Below are 16,325 nucleotides of genomic sequence, written 5' to 3' on the forward strand. Positions count from 1 at the left end.
TTATTCCATTGTTTAAAATTATACTGCTTCACTTTGCACACATTATTTTGATTCAAGCAACTTAACAAATTTGGTGACATGTTCATTACAATAAATTCTGAACATTTCTGGAGCTGAGTATCTTTTAATTTGAAGATCTTGTTTGAGGACTTTCCCCTCTGTGGTCTTCATTCTTTATTTTTATAAGTTATATTAATGTATGCAGTAAAACCCTGGTATCTGGAATTCAAGCAACTGGCAAAAAAAATTGAGTAAATTAAATTTTAAAAATGAAAATAAATAAGAATAAAATAATAGGTGAAAATATGTAAGTTTAAAATTGTTAAAGGTAAATATTCCTTGAATTAACACATAAACCTTTGGTGAAGACGGGAGAAAATATTCGGCCAGCAGAAGGGCTTTGGTTATGCTTTGTGAGCAGCTGAATGAATAAAGTTGTATGAGGCAACAATGGTGTCGCTCAGGACGAAGAGCTTGCCATTGGGGTGAATCCCTTAAAGTGTCTCCTTATACCTGCTTAGTAAGAGTCGCTCCAATCAAAGACTTTATCTGCAAAATTGGGGGAGGGAGTATTAATTATCTATAATGTTATTTTACGTCTTTTGGGCAGCTCCATGGAGAGGGAGGAACGTGTAGATGCAGCAACGGTTAAATGTTTTCAAAGAAAGTGACTAAAAGTAAAATGCTTTAAGGTTTATATATTCATCCAAGTGAAGTGTGTTTAGTGCAAGAATAGTATTTTTGTCTTTTAAACTGTTTATTCTTAATGTAGATGTATAGGTGGGCATTGTAAGAGTAAGTCTCAAGCAACCGGCACCTACCAATCCCCATAGCTGCCAGAAACCAGGGATTTTACTATATAATGTATTATTAAATACAGGACTATAAAACTGGCTCCCAGTTTCTTCAGCCCAGCTAATCCATGCTGACCAAATTGTTTAACTAATCTAGTCCATTTGCCTGTGTTTTGCCATTATCCCTCAAAATCCTCCAAAGTGGAAGTGAAAGATCTTATCCGACTCATCTGCTTGACAGATGTTTAGCCAAATAGTGGTTTCATTATAAATGGTTGTTTGAGAAATTTCAGTATGCATTTGTTAATTTTATGTCAAATACTTCTGAACTTAAAAGCTAAACAGGAATTTACAGAAAAACATAATTGGAATGATATTTTAAATTTCAAGATTCAATTTATTGCCATGTAATAAAACAGTATCATATTACACAGAATTGCTTTTGTCTGTTGTAAGGTAGACAAATTTGCCATCGGCAGAAATTGCCTGAAGCACCTCTTACAGTCGGAGAAAGAGAAGCAAAAGAGAGTTCCCCCAGAGTCACTGAGCGTCTGTAGATTTGCCTCCAGTGCTTCCACATCCCCTTCACAGCCACATAGAGTCCAAACCAAACAAGTAACAACCTGAACTCCAGATCTGAACCTCCGACACAGTCAGGAGCACCTCCTCGGATCCCGGTTCCAAATACCTGGTACTCCTTCAGCTAGTTTCCAGCAGTCTGCAGCCTGGCATGAGTCCCCCAACCACGGTCCCCAGCCTCCGTGGGTTCCTCAACTCGAGTCGCCAGCAGCCTGCTGCATGCGTGGGTCTTTCAGCCACAGAGCCCCCTCACTCGTCCACCGTCCCATGGATCATTTCCTCTGCTTCTCCTCTCAGACTGGGATGGGTGATTGAAGTGCCAGTTGATGAAGTAGACAAAGATGATGTGGTTAAACAATAATCATGGCTTTTATTAGCAGAAACTTCTGGTACATAATGAAAGACAATGGGTGCAGACACAGTTATACCCAAGGGGAGTGTCCTTAACAGTAGAGATAATGCACAGCCAATGTTAGTACAGCAAGGCTCACCAGAGGGGAGACAGGCAGCTTAGCAGAGATTCTCCACAGTGATGACCCCTTTTTCTGGTGCCCTGCACCAGTCCTCCACTTCCCTGGACTCTGCAACCCCTCGTGGCTGCTGCTAATCGCAGGCGCCTGCCACCATCTTGGGTGCAGACCCCGCAGTCATAGGATTTTAAATAAAATTACTGTCAGTTCCTTTAACGGGCTGTTCAGAGCCTGTGCGGAGCTGACGGCAGTTGACTGGGTGGTTGGACCCCACAGGAATGCTGTGTCCCTGTTCTCCGTGGCTCTGCACCAGTGGCAGCGCTGCCATTGGGAAACTGTTTGTTACCTTTGTATTCCTCCATGAAGGATTGATTAACCAATTCCTGGCACAGTTCTTCAGTAATTGTTTTTTTTTCCATTGGATATTATCCTGGAGGTTGAGCGAGATAATTACTCTTTTTTTTTCCTCTGTGATCAGTTCCTCTGGTCAAGTGATTTCAGGTGATGCATGTGCCAGTACATCCAGTCGCACTGTGAGCATTGCACCAGGCGAGCACCAGATCAATCAGATTGCACTGAATCCCACTGGCACACTCCTCTATGCTGCAACTGGCAACTCTGTGCGCATCTGGGACCTTAAAAAGTAAGGTATCTTTCCTGAACATGGAATTCAATTTTTATATTTAAATGGATAGAATAATCTTTAAAAAAAAAAGCAACTGATTGTTTTGCATTATAAAATGGGCAGTGTTCTCTGAAAAGTAATGCCAGGCTTCTAACTTCATAAAACTGCACCACAACCTCCGAGGTACAAGTAGTGTAATAGCATAAAAACACGAAGATGGAGAAACTCAGCAGGTGAATCAGTGTCTTTTCTATAGCAGAGATAAAAATACACAACTGATGGTTCAGGCTTCAGCCCTTCATCAAGGTAGGGAAAAATGTTGGCAGGCGTCCAAATAAAAGAGCAAGGCGTGGAAGGAGGAGCACCATAGCAAACGCAGGAGGTAATAGGTGGAGAAAGGAGAGAGGGCACAGCAATAATTAGAGGGAGGAGGGATGGCTGGGTGAATAGAAGGGGGGTGGAGAGCTGAGGGAAAGAAGATTGGGGGGGGGGGGGAAAGGGAGAGCATGTTGGCAGAAACAGTAAAAATCAGTGTTAATGCCATCCACCTGCAAAGTGCCCAGATGGAAAATCAGGTTTTGTTACTTCAATTTATGGGTGATCTTGATGGGATAGAACACAAGGCCATGGATAGACAGGAATATGGGAGTGGGATGCAGAACTAGCCACTGGGAAGTCCCTATCACTGGTGCAGACAGAATGAAGGTGCTCAGCGAAGCAATCTCCCAGTCTCTCCGACAAAGGGAGCACTGGATGCAGTAAATCAATCCTGCAGATACACAAGTGAAATGTTGCTTCATTTGAATGGCCTTTTGGGGCTATGCTGAGGGAGGAGGTGTGAGAACAAGTGTGGCATCTCCTTTGGCTACAAGGGAGCTTGATGAAGGGCTCAAGCCAGATATGCCTGTTGTGCATTTTTATCTTTGCTCTATGAAAGACACAGTTTCTTGAGCATTGTTTTTACTTCAACCACAGTGACTGAAGACTTTCATGTTTTACTGGTGTAACAGCATTATTCCCCCTTAACAAATGGCAGTAGCAACTACAAAAAATGTTTTAAAATCTTCAAAATACTGCAGCAATTTGCAACAGCTGCTTCGACATTTTGAAGTTTGCAATTTTTAATCTTCTCAAAAGATATGGGCAATATACGTTGAAATACAATTATGCCTACGTTTCTGTCTTGATTTGGATGTTATTCTTTCTGTATCCCTTGGTCAAAATATCTGCCCAAAGGAAGAGAATGACTACAACAAAAGGAGGTGGCTCAGCACGTTTGCAGGGGCAACTTGGGATGGTGAATAATTGGCATAAACTTTAGAGTCACCATCTAGCAATGAAATGTCATAACCCAACAATTTCAAGATTTGATTTTCTTTTAAGAAATTCAAATTTTGGCTTTAATGATATTTACCCAAGCTGACATTCTTCCAAAATTGTGTTCTCTCTGGATAAAAAGAGCTTGCTTCTTTCATGCATTTTTTTTTTCCCTCATTCTCACCATGATAGAATTCAGCCGGTTGGAAAACTGATGGGTCACATTGGTCCTGTAATGTGCCTCACTGTGGAGAGTAAGGCATCAAAACATGATTTGGTCATCACAGGTTCCAAAGACCATTATGTGAAGGTAATATTCTGTTATTCAAAACTCAATGCTCTGGGCCACCACACTATTTGTTTCTAGAAGGAATCCTTCATGGTATTTAGACCAGTACAAAACACAAAGATTTTTGTTCAAAAAGGGACAAGATTGGCCCTTAAATCAGAAACAGACCAGACAAGAACAGCATACCTCCTTCCCCAATTACTTATTACAATTATTCCATGGCTTGATTAACTGATTAGCTTTTTATTGCATTTCTAGATTTATTTAATTACTTGAATTTAAGATCCCCAATTACCAATGTGGAATTCCAGTATTGTACCATTAAATATTCTTTGAAAATTTTTCCAAACAGTTCGAAAACTTTGGTAATTCTCTAAATGGTATGAATTTAACTTGAATTTTATATTTTTTTAGTTGATACTGTGTTTAGTTTTATTGTTAAGCATCACAACTGTAACTTGTAGGTCAAACAGTTGGCTGACTTTTGCAGCAATAGCCCATTCACAAAATAATGATCCAAATTTTATTGTACAAAACACAATGTTGATTTACCTAAAACAAGATTCCAAACTTTGCACAGACATAATGTGCTATGGTAAATTTTGGGATGAGGTATTCCATCATGAATGAAAACATTACCAAGGAAGCTGTTGAGTATGTATGATTAATGCAAGAAAAGAATCTCCCATGGCATACTCACTTGTGATCAGACAGGCAAGCTTTTTTGTAATGCTCCAGTTTTGTGAATAAAATTGACTTGCGTGATGCTTTATTCTGCCATGTGTGTAATTGATGAGCAGTGTGGACCTCAACTGCAGGAACAGGCCCTAACCAGAGAGTCAAACCCCACTGCTGCATGACAGAGCTTGTCACTTCCAGCATCACCGCTGGGGAGTTAGCTGTGAAGAACCTCAAAGAACATACTGATCTTCCTACATTTCCTCTTTACACGTGAAGTGTTTGCCATAACACCCAATTACTCCTCATAATTAATTTCTACTCCCTTCCGATGAACTCCACGGCACCTGGTGTTTTTGACCCACTTAATCAATCTTCTTCCCAGAAGACACAGTCTCCTTAAACTGTTTTTGAACTTCTCCCATGCATACTGTTGTACAGGACACAAGCCTTGCATGCAGCAAAAATGTGAATTTCAGACAGGAAGACAAGAATTTTCCAGTTCTATTATATAAAACACAAACTGAAAAATTTCAGGACTGATACTCCATTAGATTGTAAATTGCACTACCCAATATTTATTTTAATTTGCCTCAAATATTAATAACTATGTATTTGATCCACAGAAGTTTGAAATTGCTGAAAGTATTCTGGGAAATGTTGGTCCCACACATAATTTTGAGCCTCCACACTATGATGGAATTGAATCCCTGGGAATCCATGGAGATATTCTATTTAGTGGATCCAGAGACAATGGAATTAAAAAATGGGACTTGGAAGGACAAGAACTAATACAGGTGCAGAAAAATTAATCTCTACCTGCTTCATTTGTAACAGGCTTCAGATGGTTTTGATCAAAGAATTAATTTTGTTTTTTTTTAAATCATGCCCAGAGAAAACATTCCTGCATTTTACATGACTTTACTGTTTGTTGAACCCACTGATCTTGTCTCTAGTCACTAATAGCATTTGCCTCTATGGTGGGTTTTCAGCCCAATCCACAACCTAATTCTTGGCCTCTGTCAGTCATGATCGACCATGGCATCACACCTCTGGTAGTCACTGGTTTGTTTAGCAGCGTTGACTACAGCTCTGGAGGCCGATCCTGGAACAGCAGCCTCTGCCACAGTTGTGCTGCAAATGTAGGGTATCGTGGAATCGTCGTCTGCCGTGCTCTTTGCTTAGCTCTCCGCTCCTCAAACCGACTTGAGATCACTCTTTCGCCTTCAACTAGATGTTGTGGTCATCTGCTGTATCCTCCCAGCACTGTGTTGATATTTTTTTTTTTAAAAAAGCTTTCGTGGCACACTTGCAGAAGTCCTTGAAGCAAAGATGGGGTCTACCAACGTTCCTATTGCTAGTTTTCTGCAGAGGATGTCCTAATAATAAAAGACCACCTAATATCACACAGTGTCTCCACCCTGATCAATCAAATGTCAGAACAGACTCAAAAGGCTGAGTAGTCTTCCTCTCCCCCTATAGGGATCCATTTTATGGACTTTTTTTGAAGGCTACCTGTGCGATACCCATTGGAAACAGATACTGTAAAGCATATCCCTGTCACCAATACTACCACTTGGTTTTCATTGGGATATGCCCATTTTCTTTTTAAAAACTAATTTCCATTAAAATAGATTCATCACAAGAATATGACTGCTAAAACTACAAGACAAAAGTGTATTTAAAACAAGTATTCTTCTAGAAATTGTGATAATACTGCATTATTTTATATTTCCCTATAGCATAAATATTTTAATTAAATTTTATATAGCAAATTCCAAATGCTCACAAAGATTGGGTATGTGCTCTGGCATTTGTACCTGGCCGTGATCTGTTGTTGAGTGGTTGCCGAGCGGGGATGCTTAAAGTTTGGAACATAGACAACTTCACGCCTCTGGGAGAGATCAGAGGCCATGACTGTCCCATCAATGCCATTTGTACGAACACCAGCAGGATTTTCACTGCTTCCAGGTATGTCATTAATATTGCAAGTGATTTATAAAATTAAGGCATTTGCCAAGAAAGGACACACTTGTTCTATGTCAGGGAAAGTACAGTTGTGAAGTTTTATAATATGGATAAAGGTCTCAGTTCTGGTTTGTTTTTCTATCATTTGTGGTATATTTCATAATAGTACCTTAATATGAACAAGTTTTATTTGAAATTTTCAATTAAATTTCATTTGATTTTTGTTTAATTAAAACAAGATTTTTAGATTGTTGAATTATTAAAATTGGAGCAACAATTTCTTCATTATTTAACATTCGTTTTGACATTAAGTGTTTTGCCATGTCAGATCAACTGTATTTAATTGTGATTAATCAAATTTTCTTGTACCCTTTAGCCCCTCTTTCTTCCAATAAGCACCAGATTGACTCAGCAGAGATTTCTCAACCAGTTGAGAAACATCCATATACTAATGTTAGATAAATACTAGCTGGCTGGCAAGTCCAAAACATATGTACACTTACATTAGGTAAAATACTGCCGTTGCTGTTTGTCCTTTTGGAGATGCCGTTGATCCTTCCTCCAGTGAAAATTGATGAGGTATTGCTCAAGGTATAAAATTTGGGTTGGCCCAATTTTTTTTTCTCCAGTGGGCAAGAGAGACACAAGAACTGGAGCAAAGAATTGAAGGAACTTAGCTGGTCGAGCAGCATCTATGGAGAGAAATGGAGAGTCACTGTTTTTGATCCATTGCTCTCTATAATGTGCTGAGACCTTTAAATATCTCCTATTGGGTTCCATCCTCAAACAATTATCCAAAGTTGACTTGTCTCATCTTTTGAGTCTTCAAGAATAGTCCCCATTTCAACTTTATAGCCTAGGACAAGAGATGAAAAGAATAATGTGTAGTGGTAGCTGTGAGGCTTGTGACTGTGCATAGATAAGTATTGCTTCTGGTTGTGTGTGGATAGTGCTTTGTGTTAATTTACTTGGGTCTTTATGGAAGGAGGAGATAATCTTATTTTCGATCATTACACTGCTCTCCAAAATCCATTGATTGGATGATTAAAAATGAGATAATTCCTGCATCAGACACCTAGTTCTTTGGGTCTCTTTCTTTCTTACACCTTTCAAACTTGTATTATATCCCTGTCTCTCTTTTTCCTTTCTGCTACAGTGATTGCCGGGTGAAGCTATGGAATTATGTTGCAGGCCTCACTCCTTGTTTGCCTCGACGTGTCCTTGCCATTAAGAGCCGTGCCAGTAGTATACCTTAAACCCCTGATCTCTGCTCTTCTCCGTACTTGATTCTTCTTTGCTGCTCATCGGTATGGTGATTTGTCTAAGCATTTCTAAGTAAAAAGCAAAGCATGAATTCACCATTTTGAACATTTAAGTCCAGTCAATTCTCCAAATAAGTATTGCAGTGTCAGGCTTAATTACTTTTATACACCCAATGCTTCTTGTTCAAATCTTCCCCAGATAATTATATTTTCTAATGATTTTATTGTTGCTTAATAATGAGAATTGCTGCCCTTCTAAAGAAATAAATCATATGGCATTGGATTATTGTAGACCACTCAAACAAAGATGGACAAAATCAGCCTTCTGTCTGCAACCTCACTGATGCTGTAGGCAGGCACATTACACCAATGAGAGTACTCCAATCTGAGAATGTGTACACACACGGCAGCGGAGTAGGATTAATTTTCTCTTCGAGTTGTTTGTAACTGCTGATGCCATCAATCCGAGCGACATAGTGTAACCTCACTGGGGATTGAAATGGAAAGAAAGAGGATACAATAGAAAACAATTTCACCAAGCCGGTGTAAATTTACATCCTCAGCTTTAATAGTAACTTGTTCCAAGTACAAACATTAGCTATTTCTCCATCCTCATCACCTTGTAATACAAAGTGTCACTCTTAAAATTCCTATCAACTTTCTATCTTCCCTTTTTGAAAATATTCTTGCTGCATCATCTGATTTTATGCACAGGTTATAAAGCAAGAGTATAATATTACACCAAGTAAAAATCTTGAACTTTGCAAGGCTTAGTAGAAGCTGCCATCAAAAACTGGAGCACATTCATGTTCCAGTCTATTGGCAATGATTTACTTGAGGGCTGTTATCATTTTTGAACAAGCACCAAAAAGTGAAAATTCTGTGATTCCCAAGGGAAAAATACTTCATTAAAAAAAAAGCATTTCAGTGCAAATGTTTAAATTTACTAAAGGTATTCTGGTGTGATAGTTAGCCAAGCGGAATGTTCTTGACAAGATCATTTATATTTCAAAGCATTTATCCAGTTTCTTTCTGTTTACATTTTCCAGTGGACTAAATTTTTTTTAAAAAGGAATGGCTAATGAGCAAAAAAAATATTCCCAACTAATCCCCCCCCCCCCTCAACAGAGTAGCACTAATTGTTATGCAAGGTTTATGTCAAATTCTAACTGAAGGATGTGATCTGGTTATGATATGGCCACCTTCCTGCCCTCATTATCCACCCACAAACAGCCTGATAAAAATAAGATAAATGAAAAATTAATTGCCAGGAATCTGTGATATTAGTTGCATTTTCATTCATGAAACAATGGGAGTGATTGGAATCATCCTTTGCTATCAGTTGTACTCTGCCCCTTCCACTCATTAGACCCCTTAGATAGAAATCTTCAGAATTGCACTTGACATGAATTTCAACATTTTACACACAATCTTCCAAAGCTATTCTTTATTAAATGCTGTTTTTAAACAGCACTGTGCCATAATTATTGCTCTTGTCTTGACAAACTAATTTTATGTGCAGCATCTGGGTCCCCAATAATAGCCATCTCAGGGTATCATCTTTTCATGAGAAACGTTATTATTTTTCAGCTTCCTAATCTCGTGTTTCTCCTGATGTATTCTACCCCCCCCCCCCAATTCTCTGTAAATATTTGAAAGTTAGTTTACAAATTAGTAATTTCAACCTGATTAGCTGCTCATCTTACAAATGTCATGATGAAGTTCAAATAAAATTGATATGGGAGAGAACACTGGGCTTGCAAGTTGTCAGTGAAGACAGTCCCCTTGCACTGAACACAATAAAGGCCAAATGTTGGAGTGTTGATAATTAGTATGCAAATTAATGATGACCATGTAAAATCATTATGGAAATTAAGAAAATGTTACTAAAGAAACTTTGTAGATAGGACAACCTTACTAGAAGGGGGAAAAAAAAGCTGAAGTAAATTTTACAAAGGACCAGAACTAGGCTATCCTGCAACCTGCTGACATTTAACAATCATTGCTGAACACCAAAATACAACAAGTCAATGCCTCCTGGCTGCTTGAGCCTTCTTGGCCAATCATGGATGAACCTCCCCTACACTTCTGTATAGGCATTAAATACCCTGATCTTCCAAAACTGCATCTAAATTAGCTTTAAATATCAAGGACCCAGCCACCACAACCTGCTGAGATTGAGAATTCCATAGATTCACCATCCTTTGCAAGAGGAAATTACCATGCCTTATCTTGTACCTACGTCACCTTGTTTGAGATTCTTCTTTGTGGACCTCAAGTTCTACCTGGCATTCTGAAGAATCTAACACCTTTACCCACTTGTGATAGAACAACCCCCTAAATCTGAAAATTAATGTTGCAAATCTTGGTCTGCCTCCCAAGGCCAGTTCATCCTTTCTTGAGTAAAGGGATTAAAACAGTGGGCAGGGCTCCAAGTGTGACCTCTCCAATATCCTGCTCAATAATCAGAGGACAAGATCACCCCTTAACTGAGAGATCCATTATTGTTAAACAGTGATCCTTCATTCTAAATTCTGTTCTGCCACAAGAGGAAAGTACTTCTCCTCTCACCCCCCCTTCCCCCCCCCCCCCCCACATCCACCCTGTTATAGCCCCGCAGGGTCTTTTATTTCAGTCAAGTTCATTCTCACTCTTCTACCCTCCTGTGTATATAACCCTAGTTATTCTGATCTACCAAAAACATTTTGATTTCTCTTCAAGTACCCAGCCACCACAACCTGCCAAGATAGAGAATTCCAGAGATTCACCATCCTTTGCAAGTTATCCAGCCTTTTCTCTTTACACAAGCTGCCCATTCTGGGTATTATTCCAGTATATCTTCTCCTTCATAGTACAGTACAACTAAGGAAAGACTCTTCGGCCCATGATATCTGCACTGAACATAATGTCCAAATTAAACTGAAACTCTCCTTCCTTAAGGAGACTGGTACTGCACGGTATACCAGATTTGTTATGCATTTAATTAAAAATAGTTAAATACAACTAATTGTTTAAAGAACAGTGCAAACAATACTTTAAGTTGAGAGGGTCAATTGAATATGGATTAAATTTGATCCTTTACAACTATGTCAATAGGTTTGAATGAAAATTAAGTCATTCACATGAACAGGAAAAGATGACTGGGCAGTCTGTATTTCTTAGTGTAAGGACTTGATAGCTTTTCAGAAGCTAATTACCAAGAGTCCCAGAAATATACCTTCTTTTCAAAGCTCTGCCATCTTACCTGAAAATGGGTGATACATTTCTCAGTGGAATCCAGAACTGGGATTTTGGTGACAATCCTGCCTCTCGCTCTTTTTAAGGGAAACGGTGATATCTTCTGCTTTAATGCAATCTGAATTTTGCCTTGTATTGAATTATTCTTTGGATTCACTTTTGTAATATTCTATCACAGAAATAAAGATGACTGTGGTTAGTAAACAGAATTATTAGCCAGAATTTGTTTTCTTAATGTGTCTTTAACATTTTTTTTCCCCAGTGACTGCAGAGTTAAAACTTGGAATGCCAAAGGATTAACTAATGGGTACACTCTGGACACTTGAGAGCAGTCAGGAATTATCTGACAACATCATCTAACTGTGGATTTAATGCAACAAACTATTTAAGAATAATGAGGGTGTGAACTGGAAATCATGCAACCAAGGATTTCTAAATTGAAGAAAACCATTATTTTTGTTGCTATTTGGAAATTCTACAGAAAGAAAGGACTGCAAGCAATAATTTTGCAAGTATCATACTCAAGAATGATGTTCCACAGCACAAACAATGAAATTGTCATAGCAACAAAACAGGAGCCACACTGCAGCTTTGGAAATCTGACAGGCTTGGTGCCTTTTCTGTATACTTGAGAACAAAGTTTAAAAATTCTTGCAGCTCTCACTATTCTAACCTTTGTTAACAATTCCACACATTCCATCTTTCATCTCAGCCTCCAGATTCACATTCATTTTGGCGCACAGTCGTAGTTGGAAAGAAACTACTTCCACCATTGAAAAATGGATATATTGGACCTAGCTTTGGCTAAGAAAGCCCAACTGGACCATCAGTAGAGAACAAAGAGGCACTTTCCACTATCAGTGGTTTGGGGAATCTTTCAGAGATGAAAAGTAACCAGAGATTGCACAATGATGTGGTTTTGCAGTGCCACTGATTATCAGATATCATAATTCATACAGTTATAAAACTTTGCATCTAGCTATCGATATGGCCATACCACCACTGCCATCATTACATTGATTCTTCCTTAAAAAAAAAAATCAGATTTCATATGAAATTGATGGAAAAATCAACCAAAACAATACATTACCTCAATAGACAACATTTCTTCTCTGGAGCTGGAAAGGAGGAAGGTTAATTGGTCTACACATTGCAACATTTGAAAGACTGGCTTCGCAACAGGGCAGTAACATGGATGAACAAAAAGTAGCCCTTCATGTGTGGTGTTATTGTCAGAAGTGGTGAACTACACTTACCAATGCTTGCATGGTTATATCTATTAGATAGAAATAGATGCACAAATTCAGGGACAACACAAATTAATCTGGATAATTTGGAGGTCTTCAATCACCAATGTCTTAGGAAGATTGAGCTAAGATGATGCAGTAGATTTTTTTCAGGTGTGAATACAGATACTTCCGACTTACGATATTTCAAAGATACAATGATCAGAATCAGTTTTGGATAATGGTAAGTCGGGGTCTACCTGTACCGTGCTTTGATGGACCCAACACAGGTGTGTTTTTTTTTTAAATATAAAAGGATTTGGAATGCACACACAGATTGCTGTCACTCTCTCTCCCCCTCCCGGGCAACAGCAATCTGCGCGTGCATTCCAAATCCTAATGTAGGTGACATCGCTGACCCCGAATTAACCGGTGCCACATCAGGCTCCCAGCAAGAGTGGGGACAACGGCCTCCTGGGCCAGCAGGGACAAAGAATGCTACTAGTACGGGTAGACCCCGACATGCAATTTCATCTTGCAATGAGAGTCCCCAGAACAGAACCCCATCGTTAAGTCAGGGTCTACCTGTAAAAGTGTTAATGGTGCATTTAATTTTCTTCAACCTCGGTTAAAATATTGTGATTTTAAGTAGCAAAATCTTTAAATACAATTAAAGATCATGTCTACATCTAGTGAACTTAACTATTGCACTTGGCATATCTGAAAGGCAAATCCACAGTCTTAAATTGCCCAAATCTTGCCAATTTGGATAATGTGACTTGTAAATCCCAGCAGTTACTTCAGGTGCAGTTCTGGTGTTTTCCAATTGAAATCTTCAATAACTATATGATTCGCTTCTTCCCAAGATTTACATGCACTGCTAATAATCAAATGAATCTGAATATGCAAGAGAAGCTCATTTTTCCGATATATTTGAGACTTCTGCAGTTTATTAGACCCCAAAACAGTTAATTATATCCTCATCAATGATGCTTAATAATTGTCAATTTGTTTTTGGAGGGGGGTCTGTTCCACGTGACAAATTTTTGCGTAGAAAACACGAGGTAATGGGTCATTCTTTTAAAGCAGCAGTGTGGCAAATAGTGAAGTTTATTTATTTAAGTAAAGCAGTTTCTTTTTATATGCTGTCAGTGCTCTAGCTGGAACAATTTTTTTTTGTAATTACATTTTGTAAGTATTCATTGAACCAGGCTTACTTTATACATTTAAAAACAGTATCTCTTCTTTGTAGATCAGTGGAATGTCCTGTGATGAATAGAATATTTGATTAAACTTTTGATTTTGCATAATACACTGCAGAGAGAAAAAAAATATTTTAGTTGAACAGGAAAGCTGGTAGAAACTCATCCTTGTTCAGATTTCCTAAAGGTGTGATTCTGTGGCATCACACTTCAAAATTCAGTTCCACTGAAATTGTCAGAACTGAACTGTGCAACTAAAGAGATTTTATGCTCATGCAGTAATACTTTAATACATTCAGGGTTTTACATAAAGCAACCAATTCCCTGGCCCAAGTTCAAAAGAAAAATGTTCTAAACCTGTAAATTCTGGTGTCAACAATGACGACATGCTAGATGCTTAGTTTTCAATTTTAATACTCTTGAGTGTAAAATTTTCCTGCTTTACTGTGCCATAAACAAAATACTGAGCCATTCAAAGAAGTTGGCTGTTTAAATTTCAACTTGAATACATGTTGTCATTTATTAAACAATAGAATTCAATAGGTTTGAATTGCTGATAAATAAAACAGTAACTTTGAATTACAGATTGGTAGTTAGCAAATTGTGAACTTAAATGTTTTACTGTAGCACAAATGAGTTTATAACCATATAACAATTACAGTACAGAAACAGGCCATCTCAGCCCCTCTAGTCCACACTGATTTAAGTGAACTCCACTAGTCCCACCTACCTGCTCCCTATCCATAACTCTCCAATCCCCTCACAGCCATCCACTTATCCAACCTTCTCTTAAATGAAGAAATTAACCCAGCTGCAAACAGAAAGGAAAACTGGGACTGATGATAGATGTAGGAAATGCCCCACAAAACTTGCTGCCTTATGGGTTAGTAGCAGTACAATTCCTCTTTGAATTCTTCTGGTGATCTTTAAAATTAAAGATGTGCAGTTTTGCAATGCACTACTTGAATTGGCATCAAGGCCATGACAACTCGGTGCTATCTTGGGAGGAGGGGATGGTTAAATTGAAAGATTTAGACATCAGTATTAGGCAAGTTAATGTTGTGAATGTAGCTGTTGTACTCTGGATATTTGTTATATACTTGATGGTATTTTTCAGGCTGGAATTATCTTCAGCTGTTATTGCAAAAACTCATTGAAAATTGGTTGACAACTTTTTAAAATTATTTTTTGTTTAGTGTGGTAGGAAAAAAATCATTTGGCATCTCCTGCAGAATTCCTTGCAGTGAATTGTTTTCTTAAAAAGTTGACATTGGATGATCCATTGTGATCAAACTGTGAGATAATAATTGAACTGTTTTAATGTACAGAATGTTTCAGGATATGTGTCTTGTTACTTAGAATAGCATGCATGTGACTGTCGGTAAGGTCATCTCTTTACCAACATACTAAATAGCCCTCAAAACTAATTTCTGTGGGAAATGGAGCTTACCTTCTTAACATACATTCAGCATTACCTTTTACATTTTGCTGTTATTTTCTGAAATTTCCACGAAAACCCGTGGAAATTATTACTTTAAAATTGAGAGAAATTCCCATGGAACAGAATGAGAGGCAAGAGGGCCTGTCACTTGACAAGGTGAATTACATTTTCAAAAAGGTGAGATGTTCAGCACACATTAGAAAGTGTTAATCATAATGTTACAGTCAAGCTATAAAGTGCCTTTCTCTGTTTAAAGTTGCACCTGTGCATTTCTGTAAAAGAAAATTTCTGACTACTGCAAGACCTTTTAGTAATGCAAGATGTATAAACTGTATCTAATGTAAAAAGATTTATTTAATACGGTAAATAATTGTTGAATGTAAATATTGTTCAACTGAAATAAAAATGTTAAATGGCCATGATTGTAGGAATATCACTGCCGGTCACAATCAAGAAACGCTGGAGTTTCAACAGAGTAATTTCATACAGGAGCTGCAGTTCATTTGGACGGTTTTCATATTCTAATCCCATTGGGAGTACTACAGGTTTCAGGTTACCCAGAAATATAAGATACCCAATTGCTGTTTTGTCTATTTTGTACTAAAAAAACACCCAAAATTAAACATTTATTTAGCTACATATCAACTTTGAATGTCCCTTCTATAAAACCATACAACAAATTTAAAACCCATTGCTCTCTGCTGGATCAACATCAATTTTCTTTGCATCTCTCATCTAATGAGACAGACTTCTGTTTAAACATTGATTAACCCAAGTCACAGGAACATTAGGAAATAAAGAGCAGGATTAGGCCACTTAGACCCTCAAAACACTTCTATTCAATATATGGTCCAGTCCACCAACTCCTGAGACCAAACACGAGGGCAAGATTCTCCTGCCTAACAGGCAATAGCCTAAAATTCGCTGTCCAGCTATGAACTGCCCACCTCACTCTGAACTGCAAATAAAGATTGCAGCCTCTTTTTATCATCAGGGAGAGAAGATGGCTTGGTCCTTGGTGGTGAGGCTTTGTGTGGCAATGGAGTTGTTGATCATGTAAATGGCATCATTATGTGGGTGGGATTGAGAGAAAGGGAGAGTAGCGGGGAGCAGAAGCCCAGTACACACAGCAGCTCAAAATAAGTAACTGGTGAAAACTTGGCCTTTGGCAGCTGTCCAAATATATAAACACTTTGGACCAAACCAGACAAAGATAAATCTGAAGAACTTAATTCAA

The 16,325-nt window shown here is 38.3% G+C and overlaps 1 protein-coding gene and 1 long non-coding RNA gene across 4 annotated transcripts in view; one reads left to right on the top strand and one right to left on the bottom strand.

Moving 5' to 3' along the window:
* The window catches only part of kif21b (kinesin family member 21B), a 217,739-nt gene extending 202,234 nt beyond the window's left edge, over window positions 1-15,505 (top strand). For all 3 annotated transcript variants that reach the window (XM_069941774.1, XM_069941776.1, XM_069941775.1), the window contains 5 exons: window positions 2,322-2,486; window positions 3,978-4,095; window positions 5,379-5,549; window positions 6,524-6,723; window positions 11,482-15,505. In XM_069941774.1, coding sequence (XP_069797875.1) covers window positions 2,322-2,486; window positions 3,978-4,095; window positions 5,379-5,549; window positions 6,524-6,723; window positions 11,482-11,545 — 718 coding nt within the window. In that variant the 3' untranslated portion in view covers window positions 11,546-15,505. The remainder of the gene's footprint in view (window positions 1-2,321; window positions 2,487-3,977; window positions 4,096-5,378; window positions 5,550-6,523; window positions 6,724-11,481) is intronic.
* On the bottom strand, window positions 7,229-11,380 carry LOC138765083 (uncharacterized). The gene is made up of 3 exons (XR_011358467.1): window positions 11,227-11,380; window positions 7,972-8,051; window positions 7,229-7,412 (listed from the first exon to the last, which is right to left on the bottom strand). It is a non-coding gene; the product is annotated as an uncharacterized lncRNA (long non-coding RNA).
* Window positions 15,506-16,325: the final 820 nt, after the last annotated feature.

This window comes from Narcine bancroftii, chromosome 5 (genome assembly GCF_036971445.1).
Source record: "Narcine bancroftii isolate sNarBan1 chromosome 5, sNarBan1.hap1, whole genome shotgun sequence".
NCBI classification, from domain to species: Eukaryota; Metazoa; Chordata; class Chondrichthyes; order Torpediniformes; family Narcinidae; genus Narcine; species Narcine bancroftii.